Raw genomic sequence first — 24,342 nt, 5'->3', positions numbered from 1 at the left:
GCTGTTATCTTTCAAGTTGGTCTGTCCTAGAGGTGCTTGGCTTAGTGCTGAGGTTAAGCAAAGGGATTATATATCCTAGAACCATGCAGAGCTGTCTGAGTCTTCTGCCATTGCTAACCCCAGTCATGCCTCTGCCAAGACAGCCCCACGATTTACTACTCATTTTCCTTTTGCAAAGTCCATTTTCAAGGACAGGGAGGGAGAATACAGGGTTAAAGAAGGAAGTAGCTTTCCTTTATTCACAATCCATGATTAGTAGGCTTGGTTCGAACTGTCATTTTGGTGTCTTTTGTTGTTGTTTAAAATTGATTTATTTTGAGAGAGCATGTGTACATAAGCAGGAGGGGCAGAGGGAGGAGGAGAGAGAGAACCCCAAGCCGAATCCCTACTGAGCACAGCCTGATGCAGGGCTCAATCCCACAACCCTGAGATCATGACCCAAGCAGAAACCAAGCATGGGACGCTCAACCAACTGCACCACTCAGGTGCCCTTGTCATTTCTGTTTCTAAGAGCAGTAGACGAGGGGCCGTGATGCACTGGGATTGTTCAGTAGTGGTTAAAGTGGCATCGGGAGAAGGGAGAAGGAACCAGGATATCTCACCCATCTTGATACCCATTTCAAAGAGAACAAATAATGCCATCCCTTTGGACTGTATACTGAGGCAGAGCCATAACCAAAGAGCAACCCAGGGCTCTACCCCACTGCTTGATCATTTAGAATGCACAGAGATGTAAAATAATGAGCATCTACTTGGCCAGAATAATGAAGCTTCCCAAAAGTGGGCGTTCATCCCAGCACTCTCCTCCATGAGCCACGTATGAGCTACATTGTGAATTACCCTGTTGATTTAACAGATACCAAGATGACTGGTTACAGACTCTGGTTAGAAATTCACCTCTTGGGGCACCTGAGTGGCTCAGTGGGTTAAGCCTCTGCCTTCGGCTCAGGTCGTGATCTCAGGGTCCTGGCATAGAGCCCCGCACCGGGCTCTCTGCTCAGCGGCGAATCTGCTTCTCCCTCTCTCTCTGCCTGCCTCTCTGCCTACTTGTGATCTCTCTCTCTCTGTCAAATAAATAAATACAATCTTGAAAAAAGAAAGAAAGAAATCCACCTCTTACCCTCAGTAAGTGTTCCCTGCTAATGTTCCCCTGTAGAAAGAGTGTCTTTGACCCCAGCTGCTGAAACTAAATCAGATTTATTTTTGGTATAAAAGATTTTTAGCCCCAGACCCTCCTGCTTTGCTCCTCTCTCAACCCCTTCCTTCAACCACTTTTAGGTATTGATTTCCAAGGATTGGTGCCGATTAGTGGTGCTGGGGGGTTGGCACATGGCCTCAAGCAGCCTGATCTCATGGGTGGGTTGCTCAGGCTGGAACTTGAGCACCCAAGGATCCTTGATGATGTCCAGGATGGTGGCCCGTTTGGTGGCTTGGCGTAGCGTCTGGAGGACCAGGTTCTAGGGCAGGGGAAAGAGAGGTCTTGGCTGAGCTCGCCCCCCATTGTGCCACACGGGCAGTGAGCAGTTGGACCTAAGAGAGAAGCAGGAGAGCCCATCACACCACTCTGGTGAAAGGGAGTGTGGTCCTGATTTTATCCGGAAGAGCCAGGCATTGAACTCTGTGGAGGAGAGGGAAAGGAAGGGTACCTTGGGGGAAAACTTGCATAATCCCCTTCTGACCTAAAGAGACAGAGGCTAAAACCTGCTTAGGACTATCATGTAAGGTGTGGAGCCCAGGGGCTCCCTCCCAGTCAACTCCTCTAGGGCAGGGGTTAAAGTATGAGATGGGTCTGGTGGGGAAGAGCCTCCCCCAGGGTGGGGAGGCCTGGGATGGGTCTTCCCTCCCTGTGGGTCATCCCTGAGGCCTCAGCCCTCCTGGGGGAGCCAGCACCTTGCATTCCTGGGAGATGGAGTAGTTAGATGGAAAAGTGACCTCCTTTTGAGTCTCTTTCAGCAGCTTCTTGAGATTGGTGTCATCAAAGGGCAGCCGGGCGACCACTAGAGTGTAGAGGATGACACCCATGCTCCAGGTGTCAGACAGGAAAGGGTTGTAGGGCAAGCCCAGCAAGATCTCCGGGCACGCATAAGCAAAGCTGCCACAGTAGGTCTGGCTGAGGTGGTTTGTAAAGCAGTTCACTTGGCGGTAAGAAGGGCTACTGTGCACTGTCTGGTTAGAAGGCACCATCTTGGCGAAGCCAAAGTCCGATATCTTCACGTTCTCCCGCTTGTCCAGCAACAGGTTCTCCAACTTTAAGTCCCTACCAGCAGCAGAAAGGCTGGGGGTCAGGCTGGGGAGAGGGCTTAGTATTAGACCGGGAGCTGAAGGGCCAGGGGTCAGAGGCTAGAGATGGAAAAGGCAGAGTGGAGAGAGGTGCCATTAGGCGGACACAGGGAAGAGAGGAGGAGCCATGAAGTTGTGAGCAGAGCCCAAAGGTGAGAGAGGATGGTACCTGAGGACCACAGGGGGCTCGTCATTGTAGTTCACAGTGCCGTGCTCACGGTGGGTGCTACAGAAATGTTCTTGAGCAGAGAATTAAGATAGAGGGGATGAAGGGGCTTAGATAACTGAGGAAGGCCAAGGGAGAAAAGGCGGCAGAAAATGGGAAACATGCATGAAACCCCCTGGAGAGCCCATGGGCCCCAGCCTGGTGGCAGCACCCTCACCGGTGCACGATGCCCTTGCTGTGCAGATAGGCGATGCCCAGGGTCATCTGGGAGAACCACTTGCCAGCAAGGGGCTCAGAGCAAGCCCCGTAGCGCTGGATCCACTCCAGGACATCCCCGCCCTGAGCCAGCTCCAGAATGATGTATACTCGGGATGTGGTTTCGATGGCCTGGTAGAAGTTGATGAGGTACTTGTGCCGTAGGACCTTCATTACCTGGCCCCGGAAGAGGGACCCATCAGACCTGGGAAGGGAGAACCCTGGCTGTGCTCCCAGCCCTCCTCCTGCTGTTCTAACGAACTTAGAACTTTGCAAGAGGATTAAGCTCCAGAGGCCTGCATGGTCTGTGGGCAAACCCTATGCTTTGGACTTTCACTTTGTGAGGGGCTGGAGGTGAGTAGGTGGGTGGAAAGAGGTTGAATTTCCATCAAATCATTCTCCATCTGCTTAGGAAGACATTCAGCCCTGACTGGGAGGTGGGGGGTGTGTTTTATCTCCTCCCCCTCCTAACCATAGCCCTTCTGAGAAGTCTTAAGCAGCTAGGTATCAGTTCCCTTTTCCGGCCCCCTTTCCAACCTGTATCTCACGGGGCAGGAACTTGTTAAGATAGTCCTCAGAGGCCTTCTTCTTTGAGATGATCTTGACAGCCACCATCACCTTCTGCTTTGTGTAGTAAGCCTCATACACCGTCCCATAGGAGCCATTGCCAATGACCTTGCCCACCTCATAACCATAGTCCTCCATGACAGAGCGGTAGGCTGAGGTGGGTGGTGCTACCTCCGAGGTGTCTCCCTTCCCCATGATGTTGGGCTTGCTGAGAGCAGGGAACTTTGCTACTTAAAAGCCTATTATCTACTCAGAAAGCCAACCTTGAGCCACTGAGGGCTAGGGTACCAAAGTGAAGTCAGTCTCTGAATGCTTGCCTATATAGTCAACGCAAGTCTGGGATGCTGGGCTCAACTCTCCACTAGGAACATGGAGGGGAAAGAAGGGAGCAGCAGTTCTTTTTGTCTCCACTAGCTGTTGTTGCTTCTTTCTCCTCCTGGTTACGGAACTCCCCAGGGTCCCATGTTCCACATACATCACAATTCACCTTTACACCACTGGCCACAAGGCTTGAGAATGGTGCACTGTGGAACATATTCCCGGAGGCAACTTCTGCAGTCTGGTGAGACCCCCTATAGATCTAGTCGAACATGCATGTTTATTGAGCATCCGCTGTGTGCTACGCTGCATGCTGAGTGCTGGGATAAAATCGCCAATAATGCCTTGTTCTCCTAGACTTTATTATCCAGAATGAAACACACATGTGAGAATATTACAGAGAATTACAAGGCGTTGTAGAGCCTATTCTAAGGAATCTTAACCTTACAGTGTTTTTTGTTTGTTTGGCTTAAAGCAACCACCATTTTTTTTTTTTTTTTTTTAATTGAGCTGGGCTCAGTTGGGTGGTTCTTCTGGTGGTCTCATCTTAGCTGGGATGGTTTGTTTCTGCCACATATGATCTCACCATCCAGCCAGACTAGCCAGAGTTCCTCCACATAATAGCACTGATTTTTCTTTTCTTTTGCTTTTTTTAAAAAAATTACCATGTAATGTATTATTTATTTCAGGGGTATAGGTCTGTGATTCATCAGTCTTACACAATTCACAGCACTCATCATAGCACACACCCTCCCCCATGTCCATAACCCAGCTGCCTCATCCCTCCTGCCCCCTTCCCCTCCAGCAACCCTCAGAGTAGCACTGAATTTCAAAAGGAAAAAAAATCAGAAATTGCACGATCAACTAAGCCTAGGCTCCAAAATTGCAGAGCATCACCTTCATACCTTTATACAAGTAAAAACAGTTACAAGGTTATGAGGTCTCAGATTGAAGGGATGGTAGAGACTCCACCTGTGAACCTTGAAACACGTTCTTATCTTGCTTCCCATGACCCTAAGTTCTGTAGTTTTCCTCCTATCCCTCTAGCCATTCCTCAGACTTCACTGGAGCCTTATCTTCTCTATTTGTCCCTTCATCGTATCCTGCCACAGGCCTTACTTCCTCTGGGCTTTATGTTCTCCTGTTAGGATCTCACCCGTTCCCAACACTTTAGTTATTAAACCAGTGCTGACTGCTCCTAATCTCATGTCTACCCCAGATGTCCTCTACTTCAGATCCAGCATCCAGCTGCTTACTGGACATCACATGGACAGGTCTTTCTCAGGTCTCTTAAACTCACCATGTCCAAAATTGAACTCTTTACGTTCTTGGCCTAGACTGCATCTTTCTGTTAAGTTTTTTTTTTTTTTTTTAAGATTTTATTAATTTTTTTGACAGAGAGAACACAAGTAGCCGGAGAGGCAGGCAGAGGGAGAGGGAGAAATCAGACTTCCAGCAGAGTTGGGGGAGCCCGACGTGGGGCTTGATCTCAGGAGCGGGGGATCATGACCTGAGCCGAAGGCAGTCGCTTAACCAACTGAGCCACCCAGGCACCCTCTGTTAAGTTCTACAGTCATCTTCAGTTTACACACCCAGGTGTCATCCTAGACCCTCCCTTCTGCCTCAGCCCCTACATCTGATCTGTCACCTCTTCTGCCTCCTAATTATCTTTAATAATACATTCCGGCCTCTTGAAGCGGCTGCCACTTTGGTCAAGCCTCCACCAATTCTAGCAAGCTTTCTGTTCCCCACCAGTGTTCACCCTGAACCCTAAGGCATTAACACTTACTTTATTCCCACTTAAAGCAATTCAATGTCCTCCCGTCTCAGGATCAAGTCCAAATTCTTTTATATGGCTTCAGCATCTGACCCTGCTTACCTCTCCAGTTTTATCCTTTTTTTCCAAGATTTTTTTTTTTAAAGATTTTATTTATTTATTTGACAGAGAGAGATCACAAGTAGGCAGAGAGGCAGGCAGAGAGAGAGAGAGGGAAGCAGGCTCCCTGCTGAGCAGAGAACCCGATGCGGGATTCGATCTCAGGACCCTGAGATCATGACCTGAGCCGAAGGCAGCGGCTTAACCCACTGAGCCACCCAGGCGCCCGATTTTTTTTTTTTTTTTTAATTTGACAGAGAAAGAGTACCGATAGGCAGAGCTGTAGACAGAGGGAAAGGGAGAAGCAGGCTCCCCACTGAGCAGAAAGCCCAGTGAGGGGCTTGATCCCAGGACCACCTGAGCTGAAGGCAGATGTTTAACCAATTGAGCCACCCAGATGCCCCCAGTTTTATCTTTTAAAATACATGCAGTGCTCCAGCCAAACAATTACTTTTTCTTCATTGTTCCCTCTGTCCTGGCAAACCCCTACTCTTCCTTGAGGACTTAGCTCATGAGCTATTTTAAGGACACCTTTTACTGACTACTCAAGCCCAAACTTGATGTTCCTCCTTCCTGGGTGCTCTCAGAGCCCGAGTACTTTCTCTGTCACCACATCTAACATAGTGTCATAACATAGTAATTGTGTTTTTTCTGCTTGCATCTCCCGCTAGGGCTGTAAGGGAGGTCCAGCTGACAAGAAGAGGGAGGTGAAGTCAGAGGTTTGAGAAGAATGGGTTGTGGAGAATGGAAGAGAGCTGATATGGAAAATGAGCAAGATCACTGGGCAGCACTGGGGGTCCAACTGAAGTTAAAAACATAATTTATAGGGGCACCTGGGTGGCTCAGTGGGTTAAAGCCTCTGCCTTCCACTCAGGTCATGATCCCAGGGTCCTGGGATCGAGCCCCGCATCGGGCTGTCTGCTCAGCAGGGAACCTGCTTCCTTCCTCTCTCTCTGCCTGCCTCTCTGCCTACTTGTGATCTCTGTCTGTCAAAAAAAATAAAAAAATAAAAATCTTAAAAAAAAACACATAATTTATAGACACATGATTTTAACACAGTGTTAAGATTTTTTTTTTACTATCTTGGGTATAGGTGCTTGAGTATTTTTTTTAAAGATTTTACTTATTTGACAGAGCATGCACAAGCAGGGGGAGCAGCAGAAACAGGCTCCCAGCTGAGCAGGGAGCCCCATGCGGGGCTCAATCCCAGCACCCTGGGATTATGACCTGAACCAAAGGCAGATGCTTAACCGACTGAGCCACCCAGGTGCCCCATAGGTGCTTGAATATTGACAGATGAACCCAAGATTAAAGTTTCCCCTGCTAGCTGGAATGAAAGAATGGAAGAGAGGCATCAAGAACACAGGCAAGAATGTGGCTGAAATGATGGAATGCAGAATCTAAGCCACATGGGTTCGAAAGACAAGCTAGAAAAAGGTCAGAGGGACAAAAGGAGGGGTTGCAGTTCTCCATGAAACAAGAACAAGTCTGGAGGGAATGACGGAGGACAAGAGATTGTGGTCTCTTGCTAGAGGGGTTATCTGGATATAAGACTGTGCGTGAGCAAGGTGGGAGCATGGCATGCAGGGAAAGAACAGAAGAATGAGATTTGCTGTCTTACAAAAACAATTCCAACAACAAATTATGTGGTAGGCTACTGGTAAATTCCTACTTATGAACAGCCTGCAGATCCTGCTGGCAGGGTAATTCCAAAGTTTGTTGGAAGCTAGATCATTCTCACACTAGCAAGATGAGTTGTCCAGGGCACACCGTGGTCAGGAAGCCCCCCCACCCCCAGCCCTGCCCATCTGCTCCTCTGGACAGGTGGCTTGGTGGCAGCTCTGTCCTCCTCATGTCCAGTGGGTAAATCAGTTCATTTGAAAATGTGTATTAAGCTGCCTACTTTACACAAAAACACTGCTAAGTCCTGAGGATATCAAGATGGATAAATTACAGTCTTCCTAGGAGTAGTTAGTAATTAGCAAGGAGGACAGACACATAAGTAAAATAACAGTACAGTGAGATAAAGTGCTATAAACAAAGACTGGAAGATGTAGAGGCAGGCTTTATAGAAGAGGCATTTGCACTGTTAAAGAGGAGTCTCCAGGCACGTAAATAGGGAACGACAGACTGGGCTGTCTAGGCCGAAGGAATCGTATGAGGCTTGCAGGCTTGAAAGAACATGACATTCAAGATCCTAATTTGAATCCAGAATAGGGTTCCAAAAGGGTAATGTACCTGGAGAAGTAATAAAGATCCAGGTCTGACAGGCCTCATATACCAAGCCTTTTGGAGTTTCTCCTGTGTACTCATGGTCAAATTTTGATCAAAATGGTCAAAGTCAGGGCCTGTTAAAAATCATGATGCCTAGTCACCACCTGATTTTATGGACTCAGAGCTTTAAGATCCTGATTTTGTGGACCCAGAGCTCCTTGTTTTTAATAAGCTTCTAGCCGAATGTGATTCACACCAAGATTTGAGAACCACCGTTGCAGGGAATAGTATATACAGTGTGTAGATGTATGAATCTTGACAGCAGCAGAGTGGAAAATGGACCCAAGAGGGGAGGTGCCCAGGAGACTAGCAAGGTGGTTGTGGTGGTAGTTTAGGTCAGAGAGGATGGGACCTGAACTAAGGTAGCCATGGAAGGCAAGTATTTGGAAGATATTGAGGAAATAAGCAGCAGGGGGCGCTTAACAGCATTGATCTGAGGAGACTGGTGATTGAGATGGAGTGAGAAACAGTCCCACGTCTCTGGCTTCTCTAAGTTACTTTTCTAATTACAAAATTCACTGATTTAGCTAAAAATCTCAATTCCAACTTCCTAGAACCTCACCTCCTCCTCCTGCAGAGAGGAGGGCTGGGTCAGAGAGGGCAGAAGAGGGTAAATGGAGGACTTTTCAGGTCAGAAGCCACTTAGGATTTACCCCTGTACTAGATAACGTCTTTCCGCGGGGAAAGGGAACCTTAAGTCTGCATCATTAAATGTTGCCCCCCGCTGGCCAAAAGGAAGTCACTGCCCCTGGGTCTGATTTTCAAAACTCTCCTAATGGCAGACGCCCTTGGAGTAGCGGAGACAGGCAAAAGTAAACTTTTCCAGAATAACCTGCAATACGAAATTAAGCTCGAACCCACACAGGTAAATACGAACAAAAACAAAGAAAGAGTCGAACGTATGCCCAGATTCTTTACCTGCAAATAACAATAACCCTGTCAGGCTGCCCAACTCACCAGATAAAAGGGGTAACACCCTGTCTCTTCTGCCTACCTCCGCACCAGACCTGGCTCGGGCTAGCCTAAGTTCGAATATGGGATGGTCGTTATGTGGCCAGGGAGGCCTCCGGTGCAGCCCCGGGAAAATATTTTTTATTCATATATTTATTTTTCGGCGGGAGACCATTCGTGACGGATTGGGAGAGCAGCAGTGAGGAGTGATCCAGACTCCAGGCCCCTTGCATGGACTGTGCCCGAGCTGTCCTAGCACAGTGACACCCAAAGTCTCACTGCCCCCCCTCCCACCGCCCCGCCCGGGTTGGGGGCCACGGACCGCCTCTCGGAGTTCGCCCTCTGCAGTTCGGGGCGAGTCCGATTGGTTCAGCCAGCAAATGCTCCGGGCGTCCGCTAGGTGTGGGCCCAGCCACCAACCCGGCTCCGTCTCCGGACAGTCACTGGACGCGGGCCGCGGACGCGGCTCCCGGGCTTCCGCCCGGGCCCCAAGTCTCCCTGGGGACCGGCGGGCGGCCCAAAGGCGACTCTTACCCCGAAGGGGCGTCCACGGCCGCGCAGACTGGCCTCAGCTGTAGCTCCTGCCCGTGAAGCCGTCGGCCGAGCCGCGCCACGGCAGCAGTCGTGGGGGCGTGGTCCCCTCTCCGCTCCATGCGAGGAGCTTTCCGCCGGGCTGAGGCCCCTGAGGGAGAGGCGGAAGTGGTAAGACTGACGTGTCCTGGGCTGCTCTGCACATCGCCAGTGGGGTGGCCCCGCCGGGGGAGCGAACTAGCCGAGCCTTGCGGGCTCTCCGGAGCTGGGCCGGCCTCCCGGCTGGAGAAACCTCATCGAGGAGCCCCTCACTCAGCCGAGTGCGGCGTCCCGCGTGCTGCGGCCGCAGCCGCTGCGATCAGGCGCCGCGGCGGCCAACCCCGTGGAGGTCGGTCGTCAGGTCCTCTCCGGGCCGCCGCTCCGCGCCGCTCTGGGGGAGACCCGGGCAGGAGCCCAAGGGCAGCTACGGGGCCGCGGAGGCCGCGGGCGCCGCGGAGGCCAGCCCTACCCCAGCGGTGAGGACCCCGCGGGTGCGGCGGGAAGGTGCCGGAGGCGCGAGGCCGCGTGGTGTTGCCATGGAAACGGGCTGGGCGCGCTGGGAGGTCCGGGGCAGGCGGACAGTGGGACGCGGACCCCAGATCTAGAGGACGGGAGCGCAGAGGCGGATAGACAGGATTGTTTTGGGGTCGGAGGGCGGCCTCCCGAGGGAGGGTTTGAGCGGCCAGGGGGAGAGATTGGAGCTATGGGGCTTCGTTTCGAAGGACCTGAGCTGGGGCGTCAGGAATTGATCCCTGCTTTTCATAACTGCAGGATCCCCCCAAACAGGTTCCACTGGCTTAAGGATGACAGTCCTAGGGCAGCCGGGGAGTTGGAGCTGCCAGTGGTTGCCAGTCCTGATACTGCTGCTGGGCTCAGGTTATGAGCCAGGGGTGGAAGGTGTGACACACTACAAGGCCGGTGACCCCGTCATTCTCTACGTCAACAAAGTGGGACCCTACCACAACCCTCAGGAGACTTACCACTACTATCAGCTTCCGGTCTGCTGCCCTGAGAAGATCCGTCACAAAAGCCTTAGCCTGGGTGAAGTGCTGGATGGGGACCGAATGGCCGAGTCTTTGTACGAGATACGCTTTCGGGAGAATGTGGAGAAGAGAATTCTGTGCCACATGCAGCTCAATTCTGCACAGGTCAGCCTCTCTGCATTGGCGAGTGCTTAGCCCTCCCTCCCAGGGACTCATAAGAGTGCCTCCTAATTTATGGTTTTCACCTCTATGGAAATGACCCGACTCGATTCTAACTACAACCCCACTGGTAGGCAGGACTCATGGTATTATTTGCATTCAGTTGAGGAAGAAACATACTTGCTCATGAGAGACTTTTCCAAGACTGCGTGGATATTGAATTACAGAGGTGACACTAGAGCCCAGAACTCCTGACTCCAAGCTGCATATTGGTAATAAGGTCCCACCTGTCACTACTGCATATTTGTTTCCTTCCATACCTACTTACTGGCTTTCTTAACTAGCTCCTTTACACTCTTATCTTTACCGTTATGCTTTTTTCTTTAGCAGATCCTAAGGGCACTTTTCTTTAATTTACCCAGACCTTCCTCCACCTTGCCTTTCTCCTTTTACTACACCTTAACCCCTATCAAGTCATATTGCTCTCTTTGGAGAATCCCAGCATACTAGGGTCTAACCCAATGGTTCTTAACACGGGGCAGTTCAGTTTGTCTCTCAAGGGACATTTGGTAATGTCTCCTAGAGATCAGTTTGATTGTTACTGTTGGTAGTGCTACTGACACCTAGTGGGAAGGAGCCAGGTATGGTGCTTATTATAGTGACAGGACAGCTCCCTGCAATAAAGAATTATCCAGCCTCAAATATGAGTGGTGTCCAGGTTGTGAAACCTTGCTCTAACCCTCTGCCTGGGGAGGCCGTGTCTGACTCCTGACTTACTCTTTGTAGGTGGAACAACTTCGCCAGGCCATTGAGGAACTGTACTACTTTGAATTTGTAGTGGACGACTTGCCAATCCGTGGCTTTGTGGGCTACATGGAGGAGAGTGGCTTCCTGCCTCACAGCCACAAAATAGGGCTCTGGACCCATTTGGACTTCCACCTAGAATTCCATGGAGATCGAATTATATTTGCCAATGTCTCAGTGCGGGACGTCAAGCCCCACAGCTTAGATGGGTTACGACCTGATGAGTTCCTAGGCCTCACCCACACCTACAGTGTGCGCTGGTCTGAGACTTCAGTGGAACGTCGGAGTGACAGGCGCCGTGGTGATGATGGTGGTTTCTTTCCCAGAACACTGGAAATCCACTGGTTGTCCATCATCAATTCCATGGTGCTTGTGTTTTTACTGGTGGGTTTTGTGGCTGTCATTCTCATGCGTGTGCTTCGAAATGACCTGGCTCGATACAACTTGGATGAGGAGACGACGTCTGCAGGTTCTGGTGATGACTTTGACCAAGGTGACAATGGCTGGAAAATTATCCATACAGATGTCTTCCGCTTCCCTCCATACCGTGGTCTGCTCTGTGCTGTGCTTGGTGTGGGTGCCCAGTTCCTGGCCCTTGGCACTGGTGAGGTGATAAAAATTAATCAGGGATTTCTCTCAAGGGGTAGAACTAAGCAGGTGGTTTGTTCTGGAAAGATCTGCAGATCTTCTCTTCTGTCCAAGGTGAGGGGCAGACCGAAGGGGGAGTGGGGTGGCCTCAAAGGGGAGGTGTATGGGGTACCTGGGTGGCTCAGTCAGCTAAGCATCCAACTCTTGATCTCAGCTCAGGTCTTGATCTCAAGGTCATGAGTTTAAACCCGGCTTTGGGCTCCATGCTGGATGTGGAGCTTACTTGGAAAAAAAAAAAAGAAAGAAAGAAAGGATGTGTATATTCAGCTGTGGGTTTGCTGGACAACAGAAGTAGGGGATATTGTTTTCTGGAGACCTTGGGTCTGGGTGGAAGGGGACCGATTCCTCTGAAATTGCCAGAAAAGGGAGAGACTAAGACTTGACACAGGCTTTCCACTACCACCCTGCAGGCATTATTGTCATGGCGCTGCTGGGCATGTTCAATGTGCACCGTCATGGGGCCATTAACTCAGCAGCCATCTTGTTGTATGCCCTGACCTGCTGCATCTCTGGCTACGTGTCCAGCCACTTCTACCGGCAGATTGGAGGCGAGCGTTGGGTGTGGAACATCATTCTTACCACCAGCCTCTTCTCTGGTGAGGACTGCCCTTTCCCTGGTGGGCTGGCCTGGTGGGCCGATTTGAGAAACTTAGAACACATTGTGGAACCCGGAATAGAGTGCTTCAAAGCACTCTATTTTTATTGCTTCAAAGCAATAAAAGTATGCAAAAGAAACAAAACCATTCAGAAAACAAGAATGCATTTCTTTTGCAAAATGTTCTAGGCAGCATGGTAAGCACTCGACACCTGTTCCTCTCATTTAATCCTCACAGTAATCCTATGTGAAGGTAATATTGTCCCCATTTTACTGATGAGGAAAATGAACTTCTGGCTGGTTAAGTAATTTGCCTGACATTACGCTCCTAAGAGGGAGTAGAGCAGGTTTCAGACCTAGGCACTGTGACTCAAGATCCTGTATTCTTGACCATTACATCAAGAATGAAATAACACTCTTTTGGGAACTTATTTTTTGATACCCCCCCCCTTAAAAAAAGTATATTTTTTTAATTTGGAGGTGGCTACCCGACTCTAGCCTTACAAGCCAGTTTGTCCTTTCAAAGGCAGTAGTAGTGTGCATTCTAAGCCTTTTGTGTTCCCAATCCTGTCTGATTTATATTTTATCACATTTATGTTTGAACCAGAGCTTTCTGAAGACAAGGCCTTAATCCAAAGGGATGTCTCGTGCTAGGAATCCTGGATAGGATACCACAGAGGGATAGGGCCTTGGAGGCAGGTGGATTGTGTTACTCTTAGATTATGTAACAGCATAACAGTTGTTTTGTACTTTAATGATAATGGATGGGGGAGGGGATGTTGGTAAGATAAGGAACGGATACTACAGGCTGTGGCCGGGCGGAGATCTGCCTGGGAGCAGGATACTTCACACCCTCTCTGCCTGTCAGGGCTAGTCTGAGTGGGTGGTCCCAGGGATGCAACTTCCCCCTGCTGACCCTCCTTCTGGGGGCCCATCCCTGCAGTGCCTTTCTTCCTGACGTGGAGTGTGGTGAACTCGGTGCATTGGGCTAATGGTTCGACACAGGCTCTGCCAGCCACCACCATACTGCTGCTGCTGACAGTTTGGCTGCTGGTGGGCTTTCCCCTCACGGTCATCGGAGGCATCTTCGGGAAGAACAATGCTAGCCCCTTTGACGCACCTTGTCGCACCAAGAACATCGCCCGGGAAATCCCACCCCAGCCCTGGTACAAGTCTACACTCATCCACATGACTGTTGGAGGCTTCCTGCCTTTCAGGTATCCTCCCTTTATGCCATGGCCATCACTCTCAGGTTCCTGACTTTTCCTTTCCCAGGACCCTAACCCAACAAGAGTGATAACCCCTGGTTCAGCTTTACCAGTAAGAGATCATGGGTCCTCCTTTCTCCAAGCAGGACTCCGCTTGAAGCAGTTCACAGGTGAGGGTGTCTCACTTAGGAAGCTCTCAGGAGACACTGCTCCCTTTCACCATCTTTCTGGTTTCGGACTTTAGTGTCCACAGGCAGCACAAGGTGCTTGAAGCCCAAATCATTACTTTTTCAATCTGTTGAGGACCTCTAGTGCCAGGCAAATGATACAGCTGAAAATCAAACAGGCAAGATCCTTGCTCTGAACTGATGAGGGCAGATGTTCTTGAAACGACTGCGGCGAGTCATGGGTAGAAGAGTCCCCATGGAGCCAGGCACTCCGGGGCAGGGACTGAAGCAGACCCACTTTCCACAGTGACCTGGTACCACGGAGGGGTGGTGGCTGGGTTTGGAGCTGGCACTGTGCTGGCGGTGCACAGCCCTTTAATGCGGTGTGTCGTGTCTTCTCTTCACAGTGCCATCTCTGTGGAGCTCTACTACATCTTTGCCACAGTCTGGGGTCGGGAACAGTACACTCTGTATGGCATCCTCTTCTTTGTCTTCGCCATCCTGCTGAGCGTGGGGGCATGCATCTCCATTGCGCTCACCTACTTCCAGTTGTCTGGGGAGGATTACCGCTGGTGGTGGCGATCTGTGCTGAGTGTTGGTTCCACTGGGCTCTTCATCTTCCTCTACTCCGTTTTCTACTATGCCCGGCGCTCCAACATGTCAGGGGCGGTACAGACAGTAGAGTTTTTTGGCTACTCCTTACTCACTGGTTATGTCTTCTTCCTCATGCTAGGTACCATCTCCTTTTTTTCTTCCCTAAAGTTCATCCGTTATATCTATGTTAACCTCAAGATGGACTGAGTTTTGGATGACAAAATTATTGCTCTTCTCTCCCATTCTTCACGTCCAGAGGCCCACTGATCTTTCTTACCAACGTCTCTTCTAATTGACTTAATTGTGTGATGGCATTGTTGCCTTCCCCTTTGCCCTTTGGGCCTCCTTTCCCCCGGAGAGCCTGAAAATTACAAATCTCTATTATATAAGGAGTATATATTTGAACTTTTTAAGTTGCCTTTAGTTTTCGTCCTGATTTTTCTTTTTACAATTATCAAAATAAAATTTATTAAGAAAAAGGATCCTGTAGTTGGGGGGCTTGGTCTGGAAATAAGAACTCAAGCCCTGCCGTTATGGGCACTGTCCCTTAGGAAGCCGGGTCAGCCGCGGAACGCACGGAACGCGAGTTCTCCGCGGAGCTTGGGAACTCTTGTCCGGGGGAACCTGCGGTGCCGGGGCCTGTTTCCGCGATAAGCTGACGGAAGTGGCGAAGCCGAAGCTCCCTGTGGAAAGCGAGTTGAATCACCGTGGCGACGAGAAGGGCGCGGAGCAACGCCCTTTCCGCCGGAAGCGGGTTTCAGGGCTTCCACGTGCTGTCCCTCCCCCCCAACACCCGACCCAGTAGCGGCGGCTCGGCCGCTGCCATGGAGCCTGCCGGGCTGGAGCAGATCCTGCGGGAACTGCTGCTGCCGGACACCGAGCGCATCCGCCGGGTACGGGACGGGGGTGGGGTGGGGGGTGATCGGACCGGGACGAACGGGAGGAGGTGGTGGGAAAGCCCCGACTCTGACCCTGGGACTCCTCCCAGGCCACCGAGCAGCTCCAGACCGCTCTTCGTGACCCCGCCGCCCTGCCCGCCCTCTGCCACCTGCTCGCCTCGGCGGTCGATCCTCAGGTGAAACGCCTGCCCCTGCCCGCGGAGCGTCCCTTAGTACGCCACCGGTCGAGCCCCAGCTTGCCCCCCTGCGGGCCGCTCAGTCCCTTTCTGCCCGGACTCTCACATGCGTGCTTCCTCGTCCCAGATCCGCCAGTTCGCGGCTGTGCTGACCCGCAGACGACTGAGCACCCGCTGGCGACGACTGACGGCCGAGCACCGGGAAAGGTGGGAGGGGCCAAGGGGGGCGGGGCCGGGCGGAGGCGGCTCCTAGGCGGGCCAAGTACTCACACCTGCCATCTGCGTTCCAGCCTCAAGTCGCTGGTCCTGACCGCCTTTCAGAGGGAGACCGAGTAAGTGCCTACCTGCCTCCTCTTGGGATCCTGACTGACTCAGGCTGAGACCCTCTGTGGATTTCTGCCTTGTCTTTCAGCTCCGGACAGGGCCGGGGAGGGGGAAAGATGTTGTCCGTTCTAAAGCAAGAGTGGAGCAAGGATTTTAAGATTGTTGAAGACTAAATTTCATGAGAATGGGTTGTGATGGTCTCCTAAACCCGAATCAGAAAAATGGAACCGAAATTCAGTCTACCTGAGTTCAGGCTCACCAGACTACACACCCACCTTGCTGCTGGTCTCCCTGTGAGCCACCCTCCTATGTGTCCCAATTTGGCAAACCTTCTGCCCACACTTGGAGGTTTCTGTCCTGGCCACCTCATGGAGGCAGGCCCAGCATGTGCTGGGGAGGGTATTGGAGAGTGATTGGGGGTCAGGGGCAATCTCTCCTGTTTGCAGGCACTCTGTGAGCCTTAGTCTGGCCCAGCTCTCTGGCACCATTTTTCGAAAGGAAGGCCTGGAGGCCTGGCCTCAGCTCATGCAGCTTCTTCAACACAGTACCCACAGCCCTCATATCCCAGAGAGAGAGGTACTAGCACATGGTGGGTGGGTGGGAGGAAGGAAGGGAGAGGGGGACTGAGCGGCTGGATAGACCATATAAGCTTTTCTCTCTCATCCCCTACACCTGGATAGATGGGGCTTTTGCTGCTAAGTGTGGTGGTGACCTCCCGGCCTGAGGCCTTCCAGCCCCACCACCGGGAGCTTCTTCGGCTTCTGAATGAGACCCTTGGTGAGGTGGGGTCTCCTGGGCTCCTCTTCTACTCCCTGCGCACTCTGACCATGATGGCCCCTTACCTGGGCACTGATGATGTGGTGAGATGCGGGTCCTCCCCTTCCCTGGCTCCCTGCCCTCAGAGCTTCCGTGTCCTCACCCTTGCAGGATGCAGAACTATTTTAGACTCTATCTCTGCCATTTGTTGTCCCTAGCAGTTGAGAGGGGATACTGTGGGTGGCTGTACCTGGCTCCTGTGGCCAGGCTTTGAGGATGCAGCCAGCTTTTGGGGCCTGGGATGAGTGAGCGTGCATTATGCTTTTTGCCCTCCAGCCTCTTGCACGGATTTTGGTACCCAAGCTCATTGTGGCCGTGCAGACTCTGATCTCTGCAGATGAGGTGAGGACAACATTCGGGCAGGAGCTCTGTTTTGAGGAGAGTACAGGCCCACAGGGCCCGGTCCACTGAAGTAACCCATGGTTACCCTCTGACTTGTTTGATTGGCTGGCAGGCAAAGGCTTGTGAGGCTGTGGAGGCCCTGGATGAATTGCTGGAGTCAGAGGTGCCCATCATCACCTCCCACCTCTCTGAGGTCCTCACATTCTGCCTGGAGGTGAGCCGGGGATGGGCATAGCCTCTGCTGCTTATTTTGCTGGGAGTTCCCTTGCCTGTTTCTGATTCAAGTTCGTCTCTGGGCAGGTGGCTAGAAATGTGGCTCTGGGTGATGCGATACGCGTACGGATTCTCTGCTGCCTCAGTTTCTTGGTCAAAATCAAGAGCAAGGTGAGTACTCCATGATACACATGACTGCACCCCCATTTCCATCCTTGGGCTAATTTCTGGGACATTCTGTTCATCTCAGGGGTATCTTGCAGCTTTCAAAACTTGATCTTGGGCGCCTGGGTGGCTCAGTGGGTTAAGCCGCTGCCTTCGGCTCAGGTCATGATCTCAGAGTCCTGGGATCGAGTCCCGCATCGGGCTCTCTGCTCAGCAGAGAGCCTGCTTCCCTCTCTCTCTGCCTCTCCATGTACTTGTGATTTCTCTCTGTCAAATAAATAAATAAAAATCTTAAAAAAAAAAAAAAAAACAAAAACAAAACTTGATCTGGCCTCACTCCAGCTCCTGGCTGGAAGTTTGGGAGTTTCTTGCTGGACCCTTTGTGACCTAGGGGGCTGGAATTTTTTTTTAAGACTTATTTATTTTATTTTATTATTATCATTTTTCATTTTATTTTTAAATATTTTGTTTATTTGACAGAGATACAGTGAAGGAGGGAACACAGGCAGGGGGAGTAGGAGAGAGAGAAATAGGCTCCCCACCAAGCAGGGAGCCTGATGTAGAGCTCGATCCCAGGACTCTGGGTTCATGAACTGAGCCCAAGGCAGATGCTTAACAACTGAGCCACCCAGGCACCCCTATTTATTTATTTTAGAGAGCTGTGTGCACATGAGCAGGGGGAGGGACAGAACGAGAGGGAGAGACAATCTCAAGCAGATTTTCTGCCAACTGTAGAGCCCAATGTGAGGCTCGATCCCATAACCCTGAGATCATGACCTGAGCCAAAGAGTCAGATGCCTAACGTACTGAGGCAGTCAGGTGCCCAAAGCTGGAATTTTTATTGTGAGTCCATCTTGGGAGCAGATTCTCAGGGACATAGTTCCACCTTCCCTTTCAAGGCCTTACTGAAGAATCGTCTCCTGCCACCCTTACTACACACCCTTTTCCCCATTATGGCTGCTGAGCCTGCTCTGGGCCAGCTGGATCCTGAGGACCAGGATTCAGAAGAGGAAGAGCTGGAGAGTGGGCTGGTAGGAGAGACTCCTAAGCACTTTGCTGTACAGGTGAGATGTGCGACAGGTTGGGGCAGGCTGTTAGGTCGCTGTGGGGCAGAGATGGAGTCCAGCAAAGTCTTCCCGATCTTTTTCAGGTTGTGGACATGTTGGCATTACATTTGCCCCCGGAGAAGCTCTTTCCCTTGCTGGTAAATATGGCTCTGTCCTCCCGGTGCCCTTCCCTCTCCCTCAGTGTGCCTAGTTTCCCACCACTGAGGCTATTTGGGCCCTGGCAGGTGTGGAGGGCTGCAGCAGGAGTGGGCAGACTTGGACCAGGGTTTCAGCAGAGAACCATCCGTTCCCCTAGATGCCTGTGCTGGAAGAAGCCTTGCGGAGTGAGAGACCGTATCAGCGCAAGGCTGGCCTCCTAGTGCTGGCCGTACTATCCGATGGAGCTGGTGACCACATCAGGCAGAGGTGCCTGCCTATTCCTCTGTCTTAGAGGGCAGGCGGGCCATGGGGAGGACCACTGCACGGCCCATGATGGTCCTAGTCTCTCACGGCTGTTGGAGCTTAAGTATGGGGAGCATTTCCCCTTGCAGGTGCTCTGGATTGAAAGATAATGTGGCTACCTCAGTTGTGGAGAGCAGGGGGTGGTGCCTGCTATCAGTGACATTGCCCTGGTTTCACCCTGGAAATAAGAGGCAGGGCTTAGCCTAGGGCTTTCTGGCCCCGCCCCTCAACCAGAATCTGGCTTCCGCACCCCCAGGCTGCTGCCCCCACTGCTGCAGATCGTGTGCAAGGGCCTGGAGGACCCATCCCAGGTGGTCCGCAATGCTGCACTGTTTGCCCTGGGCCAGTTCTCAGAGAACCTCCAGGTCAGTGAGGCTGAACGTGGGTGGCCACCCCACCCGTCCCCAGGACCAGCTTCCCCTCAGCTTCATCTCTTCACCCATCCCTGCTGCCACTGCACTTAGTGGGGCGCATTTAGGGCACAGCCCTGGTCAGCTGACTCGGGGCCTCCCTACCCCTCCCCCAGCCCCACATCAGCAGCTATGCAGGGGAGGTGATGCCACTGCTCCTTGCCTACCTGAAGTCAGTGCCTCCTGGGCACACAAACCACCTCGCCAAGGCCTGCTATGCCCTGGAGAATTTCGTGGAGAATCTAGGTAGGTGTGAGAGGGAGGGGACAGAGCTGTCACTTTGGATGAAGGGGGTGGGACATGCTGCCTGCGGCAGGGAGAGGTGTGTGGCAGGCTGCCAAGGAGCCCTGGGTTGGATGTTAGAGGTCAGCCTGGAGGCAGGGGGCCCCCAGAAAGTAGGAGACCTGGGCTGTTTATTAGCTTGCCCTTTCCCACAGGGCCCAAAGTGCAGCCCTACCTTCCGGAGCTGATGGAGTGCATGCTGCAGCCTCTGAGGAATCCCAGCAGCCCCCGGGCCAAGGAGCTGGCTGTGAGCGCCCTGGGAGCCATTGGTGAGGAGAAGGCGGCGGGTACTGGGTTACCCTAAGGAGCCTGTGATACGTGGTCCCGGTGATTCTCATTCCAGCTCTGATTCTGTCCTTCTGTCCCTCAGCCACAGCTGCACAGGCCTCCCTGCTGCCCTACTTCCCCACCATCATGGAGCACCTGCGGGAATTCCTGCTGACAGGCCGCGAGGACCTCCAGCCTGTGCAGATCCAAAGCCTCGGTGCATAAGGGGCTCAGGCGGTGCTCTCAGTGCTGGGGAAGGGCCAAGGGGTTCATGAGGATCTCCCCCAGGCCAGCACAGATATCTTCCCATCCAAGGAGGCACTCTTCCCAATGTACCCAGAAACCAGTGGGATTGTTCAGTTAACCCCCAGCTGCCATCTTCAGTCCCCTAGGTTTTGGCCTTGTATCCGTCTGGCTCATGGTTGCTTCCTAGTACTAACCTGGCCCTTGTCCCCACAGAGACTCTTGGGGTGCTGGCTCGAGCAGTGGGGGAGCCCATGAGGCCCCTGGCTGAAGAGTGCTGCCAGCTGGGGCTGGGCCTGTGTGACCAGGTAGACGACCCTGATTTGCGGCGCTGCACGTGAGTGAACCCCCTTCCTGCCCCCAGCCCGCACCTCCTGCCTGCCTGCCCACTGGATCCCCAGCCCTGAGCCTAGAACCCGGTCCTGTGGTTCTGGACTGCGGGTTTCCCCGGGCTTCCCCATTTTGTCTGGCTCCAGCAGGCAGGACTGTACAGCTTCCACCTGCCTCCACCAGGTACAGCCTGTTTGCAGCCTTATCAGGGCTCATGGGGGAGGGCCTGGCACCCCACCTGCCGCAGATCACCACGCTCATGCTGTTGTCCCTGCGTTCCACGGAGGGCATTGTGGTGAGCAGAGAATGGGTGGGCGGAGTTGGTTCAGGAAGGGCTGCCCTGGGGTGGCAATCATCTGGGCACAGCTGAGCCCAAGTCCCTGCTGCACCTCCTCTGCCCAGCCTCAGTATGACGGAAGCAACTCCTTCCTTCTGTTTGACGACGAGAGTGATGGGGAGGAAGAGGAGGAGCTCATGGACAAGGATGAGGAAGAGGAGGATGACTCTGAGATCTCAGGGTACGGAGGGGTGCCATTCTCCTCAGAGGAACCCTGGCTTTGGGCAAGGGCCCTGTGCCCCTGCCCCCGTAGGTGCCTGATCACTGCCAACCCCCATCTTACTGCAGGTACAGCGTGGAGAACGCCTTCTTTGATGAGAAGGAAGACACCTGTGCTGCTCTGGGGGAGATCGCAGTGAATACCAGGTGAGCCTTGGCCCTTTCCTGACACTGGGAACCCCACCTGGGAGCTCCGTCCCCATGGCTGTATGCCTATCCACAGTGTGGCCTTCCTTCCGTACATGGAGAGTGTCTTTGAAGAAGTATTCAAGTTGCTGGAGGTGAGAGGGCCAGCGGACAGAGCAGGTGGGGTCCCTGGGGTGAGGGGCCCTGCATTGGCCATGACCACAGCAGGCCTGTCTTGCACGTCCTCATCCTACAGTGCCCTCACCTGAACGTGCGGAAGGCAGCCCATGAGGCCCTAGGGCAGTTCTGCTGTGCACTGCACAAGGCCTGTCAGAGCTGCCCCTCGGAACCCAACACCGCGGGTGAGCAGCAGAGAGTGGGGCCTCCAGGAACTGTGGACAGTGGGGTGGGGGGCGGGGGAGGGCAGGGCCTAACCGGGGCCTCAGCCAATGATGTCCCCAGCTCTGCAGGTCGCCCTGGCCCGGGTGGTACCATCCTACATGCAGGCAGTGAGCAGTGAGCGGGAGCGCCAGGTGGTAATGGCTGTGCTCGAGGCGCTGACGGGAGTGCTGCGCGGCTGTGGGCCCCTTGCGCTGCAGCCTCCCGGGCGCCTCGCTGAGCTCTGTGGCATGCTCAAGGCTGTGTTGCAGCGGAAGGTGAGCAGGGCAGGTGGGCTGCAGGGAGAGGAGCTGGCCTGGCCCGAGGCTACAGGTCCAGCCTCCCCCTACCTCCCCATCATGGAGATAAGGGACCAGAGAGCCCAGGCTGAGCTGAACTCTCCTCCTGCAGACAGCCTGTCAGGACCCTGAGGAGGAGGAGGAGGAGGAGGAGCAGGTGAGAGTGCGGGAGGCACACGGTGGGAGCAGGCTGTCCCTGGGGTATCTGCAGAGCAGGGATGGACAGTGTCCCTGGGCTTGGCCTCAGGGAGCCAGGGCTGCTAAAAGGTTGGTTATGGCTTTGAATAATGCATCCCTGCTCCCATGAAGGCAGTGGGGATTCTGGAAAGGCTTTCTGCAGGTGAGGGTCTAGGGCCAGGGAGGATGGGATCAAGAGGGGAGAGGAGGCTCACCAGGAGAAAAAGCTGGGCTTCATAGGACCCACCATGGGGGCCACCTATGGCAGTGGCAGAGCACTGGGTGGGGCGTGGCCCCTGCAGCAGAGCTAGCCCCGGTACCTTAGCCACTGACCCGGCTCCGTAGGCCGAGTATGATGCCATGTTGCTAGAGCATGCTGGAGAGGCCATTCCTGCCCTGGCCGCTGCGGCGGGGGGAGATGCCTTTGCCCCCTTCTTCGCCAGCTTCTTGCCGTTGCTTCTGTGCAAGACGGTGAGTGCTCTGTGCCCTGGCCTCCAACCCCGTCCTGCCTGTGTGCCCAGTGCCTGGCCCCACCCTGACTCGCACTCTTCCTCCCACCAGAAACAGGGTTGCACTGTGGCAGAGAAGTCCTTTGCTGTGGGGACGCTGGCAGAGTCCATTCAGGGCCTGGGTGGTGCCTCAGCCCAGTTCGTGTCCCGGCTCCTCCCTGTGCTGTTGAGCACCGCCCGGGAGGCTGACCCTGAGGTGCGGAGCAATGCGGTCTTCGGGCTGGGTGTGCTGGCAGAGCATGGGGGCCGGCCTGCTCAGGAGTATCCTAGGGCTGTGGGGGGTGGTGGGGGCAGCCAGTGGGGAGTGGAGAGTATCCCTGGGCTCTAGGATGGGAGAGGTCTGCCGTGGGCCTGTTCCTTGACTGTGGAACCAGATACTTCCCCAAGCTGCTGGGGCTGCTGTTGCCCCTCCTGGCACGGGAGCGCCACGATCGTGTCCGTGACAACATCTGTGGGGCACTGGCCCGCCTGCTGATGGCCAGTCCCACAAGGAAACCGGAGCCCCAGGTGAGGGCTGGGGACAAGGCCCAGAAGCTGTGGGGGCGGGGGGAAGGAGACAGAACAGGGGTCTGAGGCCTCTCTGTGTCCAGGTGCTGGCTGCCCTGCTGCATGCCCTGCCCCTTAAGGAGGACTTGGAGGAGTGGGTCACCATAGGGCACCTCTTCAGCTTCCTGTACCAGAGCAGCCCTGACCAGGTAAGTCAGAGGGGAGCTTCAAGCTCCAGCCAGAGGCAGGCTTGGCCTTCCTTATAGCTGATGCAGTCACAGCCTAAACTGCTCTTGGACACTCCTGTGTCCTTACTCTGCCAGGGTCAGTGGCCACGGCCCCCTCACGGCACAGCAGTTTTCTCTCCGGAGGCCCCATGCTCCCTGGCCCTGTACACCCTCTGGTGGGAGGCAGAAGTCACAGCTTCCCTGGGCTGACTTCCTACACTGGGGTTTCTTCCTACAGTGTTCCTCAGAGCATAGACATCTCTGGGCCACTCTCCCTGTCCCTTCCAGTTAGAGCAGCTCGGGTTTCTAAATGAGATTCATCTGTACCAACCAGCTAGGTTTGGACTTGGTGCCCATATTCCTGTGTCGTTCACCTCTCTCCTGCACCTTCAGAGCCTGCTGTGTTGGTGGAACTCCTCTGAGTGTCTGGGCTTTTGGTCACCATCTGTCTCCTTCAAAGAAAAAAATTACTCCCACCATGTTTCATGGGTCCTTCTTGGGTTTTCCCAGTTATCTCAGATGTGAAACAGTGTCAAGTGTATATCCCTAGCAGGAGACTCCGGCTCTCCTCGGGCTGGGGCCCAGGGCTGCTGGCACTCCCAAGTCAGCCTGTTTCCCCTGCCCTGCAGGTTGTAGATGTGGCTCCTGAGCTCCTGCGCATCTGCAGCCTCATCCTGGCTGAGAACAAGATCCCACCAGGTGAGTTGGGTGGCAGTGGGCAGGGGCGGGGGACGTGGGGGCCAGCTAGGGACCTACAGGCCGGGCCTCCCCGCTCTCTCCCTCTTCGCTCTCCACACAGACACCAAGGCTACACTGCTGCTGCTCCTGACATTCCTGGCCCGACAGCACACTGACAGCTTCCACTCGGCCCTGGGCTCACTGCCTGGTGACAAAGCTCAGGAACTCCAGGCCGCCCTGGGCCTCACCTAGACCGGGGGCTGCAGCCGGGCCAGAGAGAGTAGAGCCTGCCCGGGCCCCAGGACCACCTCTCAGCCCTGTTTCAGCTCACGCCTTACCAAAGATTCTGGGCCTCATAGCTACTCGGGAGTCTCAGCCCCGCTTGCTGCCTTATGGGGGTGTCTCTGGGGCTGGGTCTGTTAACGCTGTGGGACAGTGCAAATGGAGTCTTGACATCCTACCCTAATAAAGGCAGTTCGGTTACTGCTTGACCAGTAGCTCTGAGAGCAGGAAACA

At 53.6% G+C, this 24,342-nt stretch overlaps 3 protein-coding genes across 8 annotated transcripts; 2 read left to right on the top strand and 1 right to left on the bottom strand.

Annotated features, from left to right (window-relative positions):
* Positions 1-1,181: 1,181 nt before the first annotated feature.
* TSSK4 (testis specific serine kinase 4) lies at positions 1,182-9,396 on the bottom strand. Of its 5 annotated transcripts, none has more exons than XM_059181737.1 (4): positions 9,222-9,396; positions 2,664-2,906; positions 1,891-2,287; positions 1,182-1,457 (listed from the first exon to the last, which is right to left on the bottom strand). In XM_059181737.1, the coding sequence occupies exons 1-4, from the start codon at positions 9,338-9,340 to the stop codon at positions 1,275-1,277; spliced, it is 942 nt and encodes a 313-aa protein (XP_059037720.1). In that variant the 5' UTR covers positions 9,341-9,396; the 3' UTR covers positions 1,182-1,274. The 5 variants fall into 5 exon arrangements, with proteins under 5 accessions (XP_059037720.1, XP_059037717.1, XP_059037716.1 ...); XM_059181734.1 differs by lacking the exon at positions 9,222-9,396 and adding an exon at positions 3,239-5,499 and having other exon boundaries at positions 1,182-1,530; positions 2,664-2,878; XM_059181733.1 differs by lacking the exon at positions 9,222-9,396 and adding an exon at positions 3,239-5,499 and having other exon boundaries at positions 2,664-2,878.
* A 664-nt stretch (positions 9,397-10,060) lies between these two features.
* TM9SF1 (transmembrane 9 superfamily member 1) lies at positions 10,061-14,897 on the top strand. 2 transcript variants are annotated; one of them, XM_059181712.1, is made up of 5 exons: positions 10,061-10,405; positions 11,186-11,807; positions 12,262-12,447; positions 13,390-13,663; positions 14,229-14,897. In XM_059181712.1, exons 1-5 carry the CDS (start codon positions 10,061-10,063, stop codon positions 14,620-14,622), a joined length of 1,821 nt encoding a protein of 606 aa, XP_059037695.1. In that variant the 3' UTR covers positions 14,623-14,897. The 2 variants fall into 2 exon arrangements, with proteins under 2 accessions (XP_059037695.1, XP_059037696.1); XM_059181713.1 differs by lacking the exon at positions 12,262-12,447.
* Positions 14,898-15,092: 195 nt separating this feature from the next.
* IPO4 (importin 4) lies at positions 15,093-24,317 on the top strand. The gene is made up of 30 exons (XM_059181710.1): positions 15,093-15,308; positions 15,404-15,490; positions 15,618-15,697; positions 15,781-15,822; positions 16,261-16,390; positions 16,495-16,674; positions 16,907-16,972; positions 17,085-17,186; positions 17,273-17,356; positions 18,250-18,414; positions 18,501-18,554; positions 18,713-18,822; positions 19,115-19,223; positions 19,385-19,514; positions 19,706-19,819; positions 19,921-20,034; positions 20,277-20,397; positions 20,574-20,685; positions 20,793-20,908; positions 21,016-21,093; positions 21,170-21,227; positions 21,329-21,434; positions 21,535-21,728; positions 21,862-21,906; positions 22,272-22,397; positions 22,488-22,696; positions 22,810-22,942; positions 23,026-23,130; positions 23,778-23,847; positions 23,948-24,317. Exons 1-30 carry the CDS (start codon positions 15,240-15,242, stop codon positions 24,076-24,078), a joined length of 3,240 nt encoding a protein of 1,079 aa, XP_059037693.1. The 5' UTR covers positions 15,093-15,239; the 3' UTR covers positions 24,079-24,317.
* The last annotated feature ends 25 nt before the right edge of the window (positions 24,318-24,342 follow it).

The sequence above is a fragment of the Mustela lutreola genome, chromosome 7 (assembly GCF_030435805.1).
Source record: "Mustela lutreola isolate mMusLut2 chromosome 7, mMusLut2.pri, whole genome shotgun sequence".
Classification (NCBI taxonomy): Eukaryota; Metazoa; Chordata; class Mammalia; order Carnivora; family Mustelidae; genus Mustela; species Mustela lutreola.
This window is presented reverse-complemented; position numbering and strand designations above follow the sequence as displayed.

Bases quoted from the DNA above. Each gene is read 5' to 3' on its own strand.
- IPO4 (XM_059181710.1), top strand. From the start codon at position 15,240: ATGGAGCCTGCCGGGCTGGAGCAGATCCTGCGGGAACTGCTGCTGCCG. The intron at 15,698-15,780 runs GTGGGAGGGGCC...TCTGCGTTCCAG, and splicing joins ACGGCCGAGCACCGGGAAAG to CCTCAAGTCGCTGGTCCTGA. The intron at 21,435-21,534 runs GTGAGCAGCAGA...TGATGTCCCCAG, and splicing joins CTCGGAACCCAACACCGCGG to CTCTGCAGGTCGCCCTGGCC.
- TSSK4 (XM_059181733.1), bottom strand. From the start codon at position 3,463: ATGGGGAAGGGAGACACCTCGGAGGTAGCACCACCCACCTCAGCCTAC. The intron at 2,879-3,238 runs GTTGGAAAGGGG...TTCCGGGGCCAG, and splicing joins TCCTGCCCCGTGAGATACAG to GTAATGAAGGTCCTACGGCA. The intron at 1,458-1,890 runs GTGCTGGCTCCC...CCCCTGCCCTAG, and splicing joins CCATCTCCCAGGAATGCAAG to AACCTGGTCCTCCAGACGCT.
- TM9SF1 (XM_059181712.1), top strand. From the start codon at position 10,061: ATGACAGTCCTAGGGCAGCCGGGGAGTTGGAGCTGCCAGTGGTTGCCA. The intron at 11,808-12,261 runs GTGAGGTGATAA...ACCACCCTGCAG, and splicing joins GTTCCTGGCCCTTGGCACTG to GCATTATTGTCATGGCGCTG. The intron at 13,664-14,228 runs GTATCCTCCCTT...TTCTCTTCACAG, and splicing joins GGAGGCTTCCTGCCTTTCAG to TGCCATCTCTGTGGAGCTCT.